General features: G+C 37.9%; 3 protein-coding genes across 3 annotated transcripts; all 3 read left to right on the top strand.

Moving 5' to 3' along the window:
• The first annotated feature begins 2,888 nt into the window (after window positions 1–2,888).
• On the top strand, window positions 2,889–5,345 carry LOC147273045 (uncharacterized). The gene has a single exon (XM_086227996.1). The coding sequence runs from the start codon at window positions 2,889–2,891 to the stop codon at window positions 5,343–5,345; it is 2,457 nt and encodes an 818-aa protein (XP_086084122.1).
• A 1,105-nt stretch (window positions 5,346–6,450) lies between these two features.
• Window positions 6,451–9,157, top strand: LOC147273044 (uncharacterized). The gene is made up of 3 exons (XM_086256663.1): window positions 6,451–6,465; window positions 8,258–8,383; window positions 8,489–9,157. The coding sequence occupies exons 1-3, from the start codon at window positions 6,451–6,453 to the stop codon at window positions 9,155–9,157; spliced, it is 810 nt and encodes a 269-aa protein (XP_086112789.1).
• Window positions 9,158–9,714: 557 nt separating this feature from the next.
• On the top strand, window positions 9,715–12,530 carry LOC147273043 (uncharacterized). The gene is made up of 9 exons (XM_086256658.1): window positions 9,715–10,113; window positions 10,223–10,438; window positions 10,586–10,678; window positions 10,766–10,879; window positions 10,967–11,386; window positions 11,466–11,717; window positions 11,818–12,068; window positions 12,153–12,323; window positions 12,419–12,530. Exons 1-9 carry the CDS (start codon window positions 9,715–9,717, stop codon window positions 12,528–12,530), a joined length of 2,028 nt encoding a protein of 675 aa, XP_086112784.1.
• The last annotated feature ends 3,157 nt before the right edge of the window (window positions 12,531–15,687 follow it).

Here is a 15,687-nt window from a genome sequence, read left to right as displayed (position 1 = left end):
AAAATCTTGAAGTTAAAACCTAATATAAAGTCGTCAAAGAAGAAAAATAAAAGGACTTAATTAAAAACCTTAAATCACTACCGGTCTTAATTTAAGAAAGACCTATAAAATGGACTAAACTCTAAGTCTCCCTAATAAATTCACCCAAATGGCCCAAGTCCAAACCTATTTAGTGAAAAGCCTACATGACCTCGTCGAGCGAACAAAAGCCCTCAGCAAGACCTTGTTGAGAAGATACATGAGACAAAAGGAATGGGGCCATTAATGTGACAACACGCGTCCTGGAAAGCTGTCAAGGTTGTACTCATTTCTTTGCAAAGGTCACTCACAGACGTATACTTGTCAGTTATCCAAGAAAGAAGGACTAGGGTTGTGAGATTTTCCCTGCTATAAATTCCTTTCTACAAGAATAATTCGGGACCTCTACACATACACATCATATCCAAAAACCTGCAACACTGCAAATTCTCCTCAGCCGCTATGCTCTAATTTCACTTTCTTGTATTATTTGTCTTTTGTGAACAATTTGTCCTTTATTAAAATCTTATCATAGTTAAAAATACACTTCACTTAAAAATAAATTTCTTTTATTGTTTTATTGGATATTAACACACACTTAACGAGGTGCACCATCAATAATCTATAGTATGTTCTTCCTCTAGTTCTTACCTATCATGGAACTCTCTTTCTTGATCACCTTTTTTCTTACTGAATTAAACTCATCATCGAAAATAGCTGCCATATTCAATCAATGAACGATTGTAAACGAAAACTGGGCTACCATATTGGATCTTATGAAGCTCTCATGTCGTCTTCTCGCGGTTTTTATCAATTGCGTTTCTTTTTCATTTTTGGTCAGGGATTAGACCTCTTTCAAATATCCTTTTATGCCCATTGTTACAAGTACAACTAAAAACTTGGTTAATTATGATAATGTGTCTTTAATTAATCAATACACATTGGATTAATTATTACTACTCCCATGTTTCAAACCGTCGAACACCTTCGTTCAAAGCTCAAACAATTAGCTTTTAATGCTCTGTGTAGAGGCCCATGCCGCAATAACAATGGCTTTGAAGTGGTACGTAGTACTAGATTTTTGCACTGTCCAGGGCAGAAAGGATTTTTAATGACATCTCCCTAAACCACTGGGACTAATTAACTTAAGATTTGGATTTCGATTACCACCTATATTTAATACACACATACATATGTAAGTAATGTATGACACTGCTATGATTCCAAATGCTAATTTTTTATTCAAAGATGATGATCAGTACGCTATTTCATCATTATCATTCTCAGGGACGGATTCAGGAATTAGAATTGGGGGGGCACTACTTCAAATACATGCATTCTTGGAGGACAATGCTGGCAGATTAGAGTTGTCCGCCACGAATGCTTAAGAATTCCTGGCGAAAGGCTTTATCCGCCAGGATTGATCAATCCTGCGAACCAATCCGCCAGGAGTAAGTGAGAGAAAAACTCCTGCGCCTCACTCAATCCTGGCAAATTAATTAGACCGCCAGCATCAATAAATCCTGGCGGTTTGGGTACTTAACCTAATCCGAACCCTCTTTCTTCTTCTCCTTCATTTTCTCTTCTTCCTCACTCTGCCTCTTCCTCCTTCTCCTTCTCCTTCTTTCTTCTATCACTACTACAAAAAAGCTCATACATATCACTAGATTAATATCAGTTTTAAGGGTATTCGATATAATATGGTTTTTAATATCGTTTAAAAGTTTTTTTTTCAAAAAATGATATTTAAACTAGTTTATATATCATCAGGATTTTGAATGTGATATATTATGTTGGACAAATTTATTAACCCTGATTTAAAAGTGATATCTATAAAAATAAATGATGCTTAAATTTTAGAATGGGAAAATAGGGGTACTGTTCATGACTTTAAAAAAATTTTGCAGCCCGCGTTTATACACTTAGACTCACACACCCACACTCAGTCACTCACATCCAAACTGAACCAGACTCAAACCCACACCCAAACTCATCATCTTCTTCATCAATCTCTAACGAAGATATATGTATTGAGCTCGAAGGTTAAGCTAGCTAGCTGGTTTTCCAATCCACCCAGCCTTAAGACGTTGAGAGCGAACGCTTGCAGATCGAGATCGATGGGTTGAACGCGCGCGAAGGCTTGCAGAGAGCGAAGGCGACAGAGAGACAGAGAGAAGTCTGAGAAGTCGGGAAGTGAGAAAGAGAGAGGAGATAAGATTCTGGACAACGTCGCGAGATCGAGATCGACCCAGAGAACCCTTCCCGATACCCCCACCCAGCCTTCGCGATTTCAGGTATTTGATGAGATTGTTTTGTTATTTTTTCTTTTTAATTTGAATTTTAGATTCCGGATTAAGGGTTCTAATATCTGCAAGTTGTTTGAACATGTATGCATTGCTATTTGGGTGTTTTGTTATTTGGGTGTTTTTGGAATTTGGATTTGTTTGTATTTGGGTGTTTTGTAGATTGTTTGAACTTGGGTCTGTTTGAATTTGGGTGCTGGAATTGTTTGTATTTAATTGAAATATGAAACTTGGGTCGACTGTGTTATGAATTTGGGTATGTGGTTAATTCGTTTGATTTTGGGTTTGAGGTCTAATATATTATGTGGGTTTTGCAATTAAGGGTAGAGTTGTAGGTAAAGATATATAGGTTTAAACCCAATACATTGCCAGGCTTCAACTAGGTCATATGGTGTCAATATAATTGAATATTTTATGAGTTCTAGGTAAAGGTATATGTGTTCTTTAGATGAGTTTTTGCTAATTAAAATTGACATTAATATTAGTTATATATTATCAGTTAATATGCTTCCTTTTGCATATGTTTAATTGGGTTCGTATTGAAATGATGTTATTTTGTGTAAGAGTATGGATAAAACATGGATGCATGCTGATAGAAGGTCTGTGGAGTATGAGGAGGGAGTTGAGAGTTTTTTGAGAATTGGATTACAGAATGCTACCAATCCGAAGTACATCCATTGTCCTTGCTTGAAATGTGTAAACTTGAAAAGGCATACCGTTAGAGTGATTAGGGAGCATCTATACTGTAATGGTTTTGACACAAGGTATGCAAAGTGGATATGGCATGGTGAATTTGCTGGTTGTACAAGTAGAAATACAGAAAACGAAAGAAAACCTACTGTCTGTGGGTCCGAAACAGTAAACATGTGCGAAAGTGCCTTTGATAATTTCCATGATAATCCATACGAGTTTAGTCATTATGTTGATGAAGGATTGAGACCCTTATATGATAATTGTGTGAAGTACAACAAGCTATCTGCATTGGTTAGACTATTCAATCTGAAGGCAAAACATGGGTGGTCTGATATTAGCTTTTCTGAACTGCTGGTTGCTATTGGTGATATGCTGCCAAAAGGTCATGTGCTACCCTTGTCTATGTATGAGGCAAAGAAGACATTGTCTGCTTTAGGAATGGAGTATGCTAAGATTCATGCATGCCCAAACGATTGTATTTTGTATATAAATGAGTACGAAGATGAAAGTAAGTGCCCCAAGTGTGACCTATCTAGGTGGAAATTAAACAAGCAAGGGGTTGAGCAAGAAGGGGTTCCGGCAAAAGTCTTGTGGTACTTTCCACCTATTCCAAGGTTTAAACGAATGTTTAAGTGTGGTGAGACATCAAAGGATCTTACTTGGCATGCCGATCATAGAGTCAACGATGGCATGCTACGTCATCCAGCTGATTCTCCGGCTTGGAAGTTGGTTGACCATAAGTGGCCAGATTTTGGAAGTGAGCCTAGAAATCTAAGGTTGGCTCTTTCGGCAGATGGGATCAACCCACACAGTTCCTTAAGTAGCCGATATAGTTGCTGGCCCGTCATCTTAGTGACGTATAACCTTCCTCCATGGCTTTGCATGAAGAGGAAGTTTATGATGTTAACTCTTTTGATTTCCGGTCCTAAGCAGCCAGGAAATGACATAGATGTCTATTTGCAACCATTGATTGATGATCTAAAAGCATTATGGAATGGAATTGATGGGGTGTACGATGGGTTTAGAAAAAACACATTTACCTTGAAGGGTATACTCTTGTGGACAATCAATGACTTTCCCGCTTATGGTAATTTGTCGGGGTGCACCGTTAAAGGGTATAAAGCGTGTCCCATCTGCGGTGAAAACACAGATAGTGTTAGGCTGAAACATGGTAGGAAAATCAGTTTTCAAGGCCACAGAAGGTTCTTACCACGCCACCATCCATATCGGAATCAAATGACAGCGTTTAATAACAAGCAGGAATTTGGTTCTGCTCCTAAACCTCTAAGTGGAGAGGAGGTCTTAGCTAAAGTGTCGGGTATCAATTGTATCTTCGGAAAGCAACATGTAAAGAGCAGCCTAGGTGGTGAAACTCATGTTCCATGTTGGAAGAAAAGGTCCATATTCTTTGACCTTGAATATTGGAAGTCTCTTCACATTCGGCATTCTCTAGATGTTATGCACATCGAAAAGAACGTGTGCGAGAGTGTTATTGGAACCTTACTAAACATTCCAGGGAAGACAAAAGATGGGATTGCTGCCCGTCTAGATCTTATGGAAATAGGGGTACGACTTGACTTGGCACCCGAAGTTGGGCCGAAAAGAACCTTTCTACCTGCTGCTCCATATACACTGTCTAGGGGTGAGAAACAGGCATTGTGCAGATCTTTGATGGGTATAAAGGTCCCAGAAGGTTACAGCTCGAATATAAGAAATCTAGTATCCATGCAAGAGTTGAAACTATTTGGTCTTAAGTCCCATGATTGCCACGCCTTGATGCAACAATTGTTACCAGTAGCCATGCGTTCGGTGCTGCCCAAGCATGTGAGATACGCGATTACTAGGTTATGTTTCTTCTTTAATTCCCTATGTAATAAAGTGATTGATGTGTCAAAGTTGGATAAAATTCAATCAGAACTTGTAACCACATTGTGTTTGTTGGAGAAGATCTTTCCACCTTCATTCTTCGATATAATGGTTCACTTAACTGTGCACCTTATTAGAGAGGTTCGATTGTGTGGACCGGTCTATTATAGATGGATGTATCCATTTGAAAGAGGCATGAAAGTGCTAAAGGGTTTTGTAAGGAACCGTAACCGTCCGGAGGGCAGCATCGCTGAGAATTATATAGGTGAGGAAGCTGTGGAGTTTTGCTCCGAATATTTGTCTGATGCAAAATCAGTTGGAATCTCGCCTTCGCGAATGGGTCAACCAACCCTTAGCAGACCTATCTCAGGTGCTAAGGTACAATCAGTCCATCGTGAAGACTGGGAGCAGGCACACCGTTGTGTATTGGAGAATGCTGATGAGGTCGACCCTTATGCTGAGTAAGCTAGTTACATTTTATCCACCACTAACACTTATAGAATAACTAAGTTACTAACACTTATAGTAAGTTACAATTTGTTAAATTTTATGAAATCTATTTGCAGATTACATAAGGCTTACTTGAGTGACTTTTTGTAACGACCCGGTCCAAATTTTCACTAGAAATTTAAATTTTTATTTAACTATGTTTTTAAGAGATTTTTTTTAAAGATGTGAAATTGTATTTTAAAGATTTTGAGATTTATTTGGAAAATAAAAAGAGTTTTGATTTAAAGTTTTGATTTATTTATTTTTATTTTAATTTAAGCTTGACCAAAAGTTGACTTTTAAAAAGAATGGGTTTTCGATTTTGACTTTGGGTCCATTAGATAGGTTTCGATCCCCCGAGTTCATAGACACGTAGCACGCTTCGATCCGAGTTACAGATTGGAAGATATGGGCGTTTGAAGCGAGGGGCAATTTCGTAAAATGACAAATTGGGGTTTAAAAATCAGATTTTCTAGACTTCTCTCTCTCTCTAGAACCTTCTCTCTCTCTCTCTCTCTCTCTCTCTCTCTAGAACCTTCTCTCTCTCCTTTATATCTCTCTCCTCACGCACACCCCCCCCGATTCTCTCTCTTTCCTCTCCTTTCTCTCTGGCCGATCGTCTCCTCCGGCGAGTGTCTCGCCGTCCGGCAGCCAATGGCGACGAGACACCCACCCATCACCTCGCCTTCTCCTTCTCCATCTTCCCCTAGCCTCTAATCACCCAATCGGACCACCACCACGACGTGACGGCGCGAAATCCGATGCCAGCCCCTGCAGATGACTTGGATTTTCCGGCCAAATTGCGAGGTCCGACCACTACAAATCGATTCCCCTCGACGTTCTGAGCTTCCCCATACAATTCTTTCACTCCGACGACCTCCCAAAACGGTAGTGCAAAGCTAGAAGACCGCGGCTACTCCGGTGGCCGTTCCGGCGACTCCGGCGACTTCTGGTCTCGAACCAGGTATTGAAATCGATCCTCTCTTCATTCTCTACAAGTTTGTATGATTGGTTTGGCCTGATGTTGATCTGAATAGGAAACCCATTTAGACCACCCACAACCACCGCGGATCCACAGTACATGGTGGCGGTGCAGGTGTGTTTGGGATAGTTTCCAACCATTAAAAATTCCTAGGACCCTTGTGGGGTGTTTTCGACCATTAAAACTTAAGGAGAAAGTGAAATTTGCAAAAATCCCTTTTTGGGCTGCCACCTCAGGCCGCCACCGCCGTGTTTTCAGCCACCCACCGACTGCCCAATAGTTTTGTGACCTTCTTTAGACCCTTAATAACGTGTTTGTTCATGCTAGGTGATTTGAAAGTGATTAGAGAAACTGAACTGGGAATCAGGGCACAAACGGACGCTTGATCAATACCAATCGGCACTCGGACAAGCTCTGGCTAAGGTTTAACCCATAATTCTCTCTTTCGTATTTGGTATGGTGATTTTGGATAAGTGTGAGAAGTTGGTTTGGAGATTTGAGGTTGATTAGGATTTAATTATTATTTTTCGGAATTGAGTTAGGTTGATAAAGTATTGTCTCTCGGCTATTTCTAGTGGCGAACAAGTGTTGAATCGGGAGATGGAAACAAATCTCGGAAAGGATTGTGCATAGCTTGGTTAATCTGTGAGTGGACTAACTTTTAAATTTTTCTGAAATGTTTTTACATGTTGATGATTAAATTCTATTACTTAGCTATATTGAGTTTGAAATTAAGCTAAAGGATTTTTGGGTTAAAATTGGGTTTTTAAATTCTTCTTTCCTAAATTTAAAATTGATATTTATGGTTTTTGCATTTCAAAGTTTCATGGATTTATGAATTTAGATATTGTGAGTTGAACAAATGTATATTCGATGAGTTTGGTTTTGTTAAGAAGATTTTTGGAAGAAAAATGAAAGGATTTGAGATTTGAATTATGTGTTTATGAGTTATTGGTTTTTCAAACCACCTTTTCAGTACCCCTCCAGGTTATCAGATTTAATAGGTCTTTGGGACCCATCACGGCACACACATAGGCTTTGGGCCGTGTGTCGGGATGCTTTGCCCTTTGGGGGCCGCTCTGCGTGCACGTACGACAGAATTTGTGGCTCTGCATGCGTATGACAGATTCTCGGCTCTGCGCATGTATGACAGATTATTTATGGCTCTGCATGCGTATGACAGATCCTCAGCTCTGCGCATGTATGACAGATTCTATGGGTATCTGACTGGTGTGTGTTTTCAACTGTTAAGTATTTTAAGTGATGAGTTTATGACAGCAAAAAGGTTTTTAAGTAAGACGGTTTCAGTTGAACAGTTTTATTGATTTTCAATATATTGAGAATGTTTGAGAAGAAAGTTTTCAGCTCAAGTTATTTATTTATAAATTGACAGTATCGATCTCAGTTTGAGAACTTGAATTTTCAAAGTTTGATTTTCAGCTTCAGATTTTATTATTTTACTGGGAAATGGTTTTAAAAAACTGGGGGATTTCAAATGACATTCTAAGGTTTTAGAGTTAAACGTGTGTAAAGAGGGTTTTCCATTTAACTGTCCACTCACTGAGCCTATCTCACCGTTTTCTCGTTTTTTCTTCAATTGTCCCCCAGGTAGTAGCATTGGTGGAGGTCGAGCCAAACGCGTCGAGGCATAGCATCCATTTTTCATTCCTGGACCCTGTAGGCGCCATGTTTATTTTTGTAAAAATTTATTGTAAATGATTAGTGGCTCTGATAACAACTCCTAAGGTTTAAGTGGGTCCGAGACCCTTTATTTGCTTGTGGTAGAGGTGGTTGAAAGACTTAGAAGTGCTTTTTAACAGGTTTAGAAGTTTCTGGGTTAGTCCATTTTCAGGGGAGGTTCTGCCGAATTTTCGGTAGGATTTTCCTTGAATTTGGATTCCCGCAGGACCTCTCCGGGTTTCAGGGTGGAATCTGGGGGCGGTCCTGTCACTTTTATAAGAGTAAAAAGAAGAGTGAAAAGTGGATGCTAGATGAGCATAACCGCACGTTTATCTATTGGTTACGTGACAAGGTATTATACTTTTAATTACCCTTTCAATGCACTTACCCTTTGTAAACGTTTGGTAATAATTAATATATTTTAAAAGTGTTAATTAACCATTAATAATTAATATAGGTGGCAGATGAGATAAACAGTGGATCAAAGGACATAACACCCTCAGTGAGGCGACTAGCTCAAGGGCCACCTATGAGTGTGCTTAAATACGAGGGTTATGAGATAGGGGGGTGCCATTATCACACAAAGGCACGTGACATGGTACGTTCTGTCCAAAACAGTGGGGTGAGCTTGGTGGCAAATACAATGCAGGTGGCGAGCGCGAAGGATAAAAATCCAGTTTACGCTGATATGGCTTTCTATGGGGTTATCCAAGAGATTTGGGAGCTTGATTATAACGGTTTTCAAGTGCCTTTGTTTAAGTGTGAATGGGTAGAGAACAACAAGGGAATAAAAACAGATGAATTAGGGTTCCTTTTGGTAAACTTGAATAGGATAGGTCACAAGAGAGACGTATTTGCTTTGGCTGCCCAAGTGAAGCAAGTCTTTTATGTAGAGGACCCACTCGACTCTGGCTGGTCAGTAGTGCTTGCAGCCCCGACTAGAGATTATCAAGATGGTGCACATGAGGATGACTTAGGGGACACTGGTGTTCACGCTCAATCCTTTACTGAAGGAATACCATCTGTCGAGGAATTTGATGATATACTTGGTGATGGTGATAACACTTACAAGAGAGATAATTGCGAGGGCATATGGATTGATCACTCAAGAAAACAAAAACCATAATCCATGCATTTTTTTGTCATGTAATTTGATGCTAATTTGTAATTTAATTTGCATACTTTCTACTTTAATTGCATACTTTCTACTTTAATTTCTTTCATTTCAAGAACGATTTGTATTTGTTTTTAGGCTGTTTTCCTTGTATATTTTACCAAGTTGAATATTCCATGGCTTACTTACTTAGGCTGTTTTCCTTGTATTATTTACTAAGTTTACTAAGTGTTAGTATTGATTAATTAATAGAGGTGAGGAGCTTGTGTTTTCCTTGTGTATATCCATGCTTTCTTATAGATGTGTATACCTTGTGTTTTCCTTGTAGAGGCATACTTACTTAGGCTGTTAAAACATTGCTTACAGATGTGTATATATTGATTAATAGAGGTGAGAGACTTGTGTTTTCCTTGTGTATATCCATGCTTTCTTATAGATGTGTATACCTTGTGTTAATTTTCCTTGTAGAGGCTTACTTACTTAGGCTGTTTTCCATGGCTTACTTATGTATGTACTGTAATTTTTTTTTTTTAATTACACAATTTTGCTACAGTTTTGATCTTCGAGTAATGGCAATACCGAAAGGCAAGAAGGGAAAAAGAAAAGGTAGGGGAACGCCAAAAGGAAAGAAAGGTGCAGTGCCCACACCAAAGGCAACCAAAGTCCCACCTGCAGATGAGGAGAATGTGGATGCCAAAGCAAGCTCAAGTTTGAAGCAAGCGACGATTACTACTGCTGATAGTAGTTCCACTCGGGGCATTACACAGATGCACCATGTAATTGTGAAGAAAGCTTTAGGCCGAAAAGTTCAAGTGCAGTATAATAGACATGGTGTACCGGTAGGACAAGCTCGTCAGACTTTAGCTTCATACATAGGGGTTAAGGCGAGGACCACAGTCCCTATTATTGAAGAAAGCTGGCCGAAGGTGGATAAGGACTTAAAAAAAAAAATCTGGGAGGATGTTGAGGTATTTCAGCTTTATTTTACCTATTGTAACCGTTAATTTGCTGCATGTTTATCCTGAGGTATTTGCTGCATTTTTAATGATTGTTTGTCCTCATTAACCCTAAATATAGGCTGCCTTTGATCTTCCCTCTACAAGCCGGAAGATGGTGCTGTCTTCAGCTGGCATTAAGTGGAGAACATTCAAGACTAATCTTACAAACAGATTCGTGCTTCCATTCAAGGACGATCCAGAGGCTTTGAAACTCCCACCCAAGCAATATGAGGACTTCATTGAGAAACGACATTGGGAGGCATTTGTTGCACGCCGACTATCAGACTCATTTATGGTAAGCTTGTTCATTTGTGCCAGCTGCTGCCAAAAGTTGTTGCTCCAGCTACATTTGATATTTGCAAAGTATTAAATTTTGGTTATTTCAAGAACCCATTTTCCTCATGACATGTGTTATATTTTGGTTCCTTGTACTTAATTGTAGGAACTACATGAGGCACAAAGCAAGAGAACTGCAAAGAGGAAGTATCACCATAGATTGTCGCGAAAAGGATATATAGGCTTGGAGGAGGATTTGGTAAGCTTGTGAATGGATATCTGCATGTCTAGTTTAACTAGCATTTTGCACTTGCATTTTTAATGTTAAATTTGGTTCTATGGATAGAGGAAACAAAATGTGGCAGCGGAGGATCTTGACCGTTCCGTTCTATGGAAGAAGGCACGTGAAGATTCTAATGGGAACTTAACTGAGGAAGTACAATCGGTGGCTAATGTCATTGTAAGCATTCTGACTTGTTATTGTACTGGATTTCATAATTGATGAGGTCATTTTTGTGTAATGTAATTTTTCATGGACATGTGGCAGGACGAATTGCTGGAGAAAAAGAAGCAAGGAGAATTGAAAGTCGAGGGTGCAGTGGACGTTCTAACTATGGCTTTGGAGACTCCGGACACCCATGGTAGGGTAAGGGCAGTAGGGGGGAATGTCAACCCTACCACATACTTCAACATTCCCAGAAAACCTAGGGAACTAGTCTCAAAAAATGAGTTGGCGGCCATGTTAGAAAAGGAGCGTGAAATGTGTAAAATGTTGTTGGAGAGAATTGAAAAGTTGGAGGCGCGGGAGAATGAGAAGGGTGTTCTTACACCTAAGACACTTCCAGGCCATGGGAGTGTCTCCGATAAAGCAAGCTGCCAGGCTGAGGGAAAGTGTAAGGCTGCAGTGGTTGAGCTAGAAAGGAAGGAGGCAGTACACAAAGACGTCATCGCTGACTGCACAGTAAAGGTATTGGTCTGAGATGGTGTTGTTTTAGCGTTTTGAATAGCACTTTATTTATGTATTGATATGTACTATGTTTGCTTAGGAAAAGTCTTGCAAATTGACTTTGGGAACTACTAGAAAGATTGTTGCATATGGTTCAATTATTGATCTTGCATCTAAGGAAGTGCATGGGGTTCCGTTGGGTGACGCCAACCTGCGGGTTGCAATTGACATTGCCATTGATGGACAAGCTTTGCTTCCCATTCCAGTCCGAGAGGAGTTAAAAACTGTTGATGATGCTGTTGGCAGCCATGTCGCTTGGCCTAAAGACCTTGTAATTGAATACAATGATAAGGTAAATATAGTACGTACTTTCATTACTTATGTCTCTTTATTTTTCTTTCATTACTCACTTAACCTTGGGTCTTTGTGCTTAACCATGGCAGCTGCAGAAGAAACAAGTGCCTGGCATGGTGAAGGAATTATTCAAGAAGGATGCACCAGCTGAGAAGCTTGTGCCGACAAATTGCAAGCTACTGTATCGTTATGCCCAGGAAGCAATGTCTGAAAGTGGAAAAGCAATCACATCTGAGATAGAGGAAGAAGTCTTTGGAGAAGTCCGAAAACTATTTATCTTGAGAGAGGATATAACTTCCCTCATGGAGATGCAGGAACTCTCCGCGACATGCATAGTGGTGTATATGAGGTAGTTAAGTTTAATTGAAAAGCTAGTCATGTTTTGTCCTACTAATCTGCTCTGATATGTATTGTTTTAATTAAATACTATTAGGCACCTATATGATAAGCTGGTCAGGTCAAAGATGATTGATATGGTTGGTTTGGTGGATCCGGCCCGTGTTTCTGTTGGAGTAGCAAGCTCAGAGAAACGATCAACCTACATGGCAGCTCGTTTTCAGCAAGGAAAAAGCGATCGTGTTTTCTTGGTGCCTTACAATTCTGGGTAAGGGTGTTTTGATGATTAACTGACTTTCTTGAACTTTTTTTATGCCTGTCATTTATTCATGCATGCTAATTATAGTGCTACCCTTTTGAAAGGTCGCATTGGATGTTGACCATAATTACTGAAGATAAAGACATTGTTTATATAATGGACCCTCTTGCAAAACCGACCTTTGACCAGGGATGGATGGACATTGTCAACACGTGAGTTGATGCTCCCTTATATATTTATTGGTTTATGCACTAGGGATAATTTGTTGGGGTGTAACTTATTGTGTTGTTTTGTTGATTCAGTGCGATTAGACAATTCAATGTAGTTACGGGTAGGCGAACTCGCAAAACAATACAGTGGAAGCATCTTTCAGTATGTATTCCAAATAATTCATTAATGTTTTCCTAATTACTATTTCTGCCATTCCTATTTAAAACCTGTATGAATACACACTAATTAACTCTATATGCATGCCACTGTTTTCTTCTTGTGGTCAGTGTCCTAAACAACCTGGAGGGGTTGAATGTGGTTACTACGTTATGAGGTACATGAAGGACATCATTGAGGATACGAATCTTGAGTTTGAGAGCACGGTAAAATCGAATCCAAATGACCTTCACGTACATGCAATATATATTTGCTTACATCCTTGCTTGAAATTTCTGAAATTTTGGTTAACTGCATTGCTTATATTGAATATAGCTGGAACCTACTCAAATGGATTTTCTTCATCAATTATATTCATGTAAAAAAAAAAAATTAAAACAATCAAATTATAAGATTAAGCACTATACTTTCTGTTTGCCATCTCTTGTTTCTCCTTGCAGTAAAGAAGGGTTCCATCTGAACCTGCCTTAAAAAACTGGTCAGTACCAAAACCACACTTGGCCATTATCATGGTTGTCAAAATTCTGTTTTCTACATGCTATATATTGTTCCTTTCTTATGTAAGCATTCAACTTGTACTAAGTTCTCTTTTGTTTGTCACTAATAATACATCAAACTTAACCATTCTACTGCATGTCTAATTTCTCTTAACCTTTGAAAAGTTGTCTAGCATTTATTTCCCATGGTGTTAGTTATGTGAATTTGCAAAAGCTAGCTGCAAGCATTATTTTAGTATGAGCAAGCTTTAAGCTACCTTACTATTGAGCTAATGCAATTTTCCTTTGTGTTTTCAGTGGAGCAAATCAAAGATCAAGCGATGCAGTTACACCAAAGACCAAATTGATGATGTTCGAGAAGAATGGGGTGACTTTGTTAACTTGAATTATGTGTAGGCTTAGGTATATGTGGTGATGGCTGGATGTGCCATTTTGTGGATATTATAGAACTTAGATCAATTAATTTAAATGCTGCCATGCCCATATTTTGTAAAGGGGAATAGGGAATTGCATGCCTACTGCCTAGTTTTTTGGAAAAATGCATGCCTAGCCTACTGCCTAATAGTTTTTGTAAAGGGTAGTTTTAAGTGCTGCCTAGCCTAGTTAGCTTAGACATATTTGAAGGAAGGGGTAGTTAGAGATGATGAGATCTCCCCCTAATTTTTGTGATATGACAACTTTTGGGTCCTTTGAAATATATGACATTTGATGAATGGAATGGATTGTTGAATGAAATGAATCAGTTTAGCTTATCTATGCAGGTAAAATTGGCCACTAAATAAATATGCTCTAGATGGTTCAATGGTGTTAACCAATTATATCAGTTTTTTGAAAATAAACCCGATATCAAAACAGGTCACATAACCCTAATTTCGAAATATATTAGATCAATTCTAATATAAAAACTGAAATGCTATAGAGAATAGATATCTATTTTGGGAAAATAAACTGATACCAATCATAGCTTCGTAATCAATTATACAATAAAAACACATATAATAGATGTCTACGATATCATTTTTTATAACCAATACCGATATCTATAAAAATATTTATACCAGTTCCATACTTTTTAAACATATAATTCAAATATACGATATCATTTTTAATCACCAATACCGATATCTATAAAAATATTTATACCAGTTCCATACTCTTAAAACATTTAATTCACATATACGATATCAGTTATTATAAAAAGAACGATATCTATGAAAATATAAATATCATTTTTATATTGTAAAAACATATAATTCACATATCAGATATCATTTATGAGAAATAATACCGATGTCTATGATACAGTCTATACCAGTTCCGTAATTTAGGAACATATAAGTCTGATCTAAGATATCAGTTCTTATATATAATACAGATGTCTATGAAAATAATTATACCAGTTATACGACTAAAACCCATATTATTGATATAAATGATATCAGTTATAAATATAATACTGATATAATATATTATAAATATATCATTTATTGCATTTTTAACCATCCAGGAAGGGAAAATATATCGTATTTAAAAAAGGAACTGATTTAAAAACCTCTATAGAGATCAGTTCAAAACTGATATGTAAACCAATGAGAATAGATATCACGCTTTCCTATATCGAATTTTAGGGGCCTTAGATATCGGTAAATTACTGATATGTATGAGCTTTTTTGTAGTAGTGTATTCTCCTTCTTTTTTCTTTCTCTTTCTCCATCTTTCTTCTTTCTTCTTCCTCTTCATCACTGCTAGCCTGCCACCACGTTCACTTCGGCTCCGGCTCCACCACCACGCTCGCCACCAAGGCTCCGATAATCTCTCTCTCTCTCTCTATCTCTCTCTCTCTCTCTCTCTCTTTCTCTCTCTCTCTCTCTCTCTCTCTCTCTCTCTTTCTCTCTCTCGATCTCTCTCTTATTTCTGATTTTATCTTCTGATTTTGTTTTATAATTTGTTAGGTTTATCCAAATCTTCTCCAATTTCTTATTCTCAGAGGCCAAGATCCACTTCATTCTTGAATTCTTTGGGGGTACCTGCTGAAAATTATTTGTATATGCCAAATTTGATTTTTGTATATGCTAGATTAGATTGGATTTTTGTATTTAATATCCATTTTCATTATTGTTATATATGCGATTTTTTGTGTTTTTTTTTTTATGCAAGCCAATTAACCTTTTGGTGCAGCAAGGTTTGGGTGGTGATTTTGATTTTGCAACAAGCTAGGTTTTTCTATGACTAGCTTGGATATTTTTTTAATATGTTTTTATATGTTGATGTGTTGAAATATGTTAATATATGTTAGATATGTTAAAAATTATATATGCTTGATTTAATTGATATACATGTATATGTTAGATTTGTGTTCATTTTTTGCATTGTATGTTAGTGTTACTATATTATTAGGGTACTATGAAAAATATTAATTATTTAGCTAACATACAATTATTAGGGTCGTATTTATGAAAAATGTTAGTATTATGTTACTGTTCATGTAT

This window comes from Dryas octopetala, chromosome 9 (assembly GCF_963921425.1).
Source record: "Dryas octopetala chromosome 9, drDryOcto1.1, whole genome shotgun sequence".
Classification (NCBI taxonomy): Eukaryota; Viridiplantae; Streptophyta; class Magnoliopsida; order Rosales; family Rosaceae; genus Dryas; species Dryas octopetala.
Note: the sequence above shows the minus strand (reverse complement) of the source record. Positions and strands in the feature narration are given on the sequence as shown.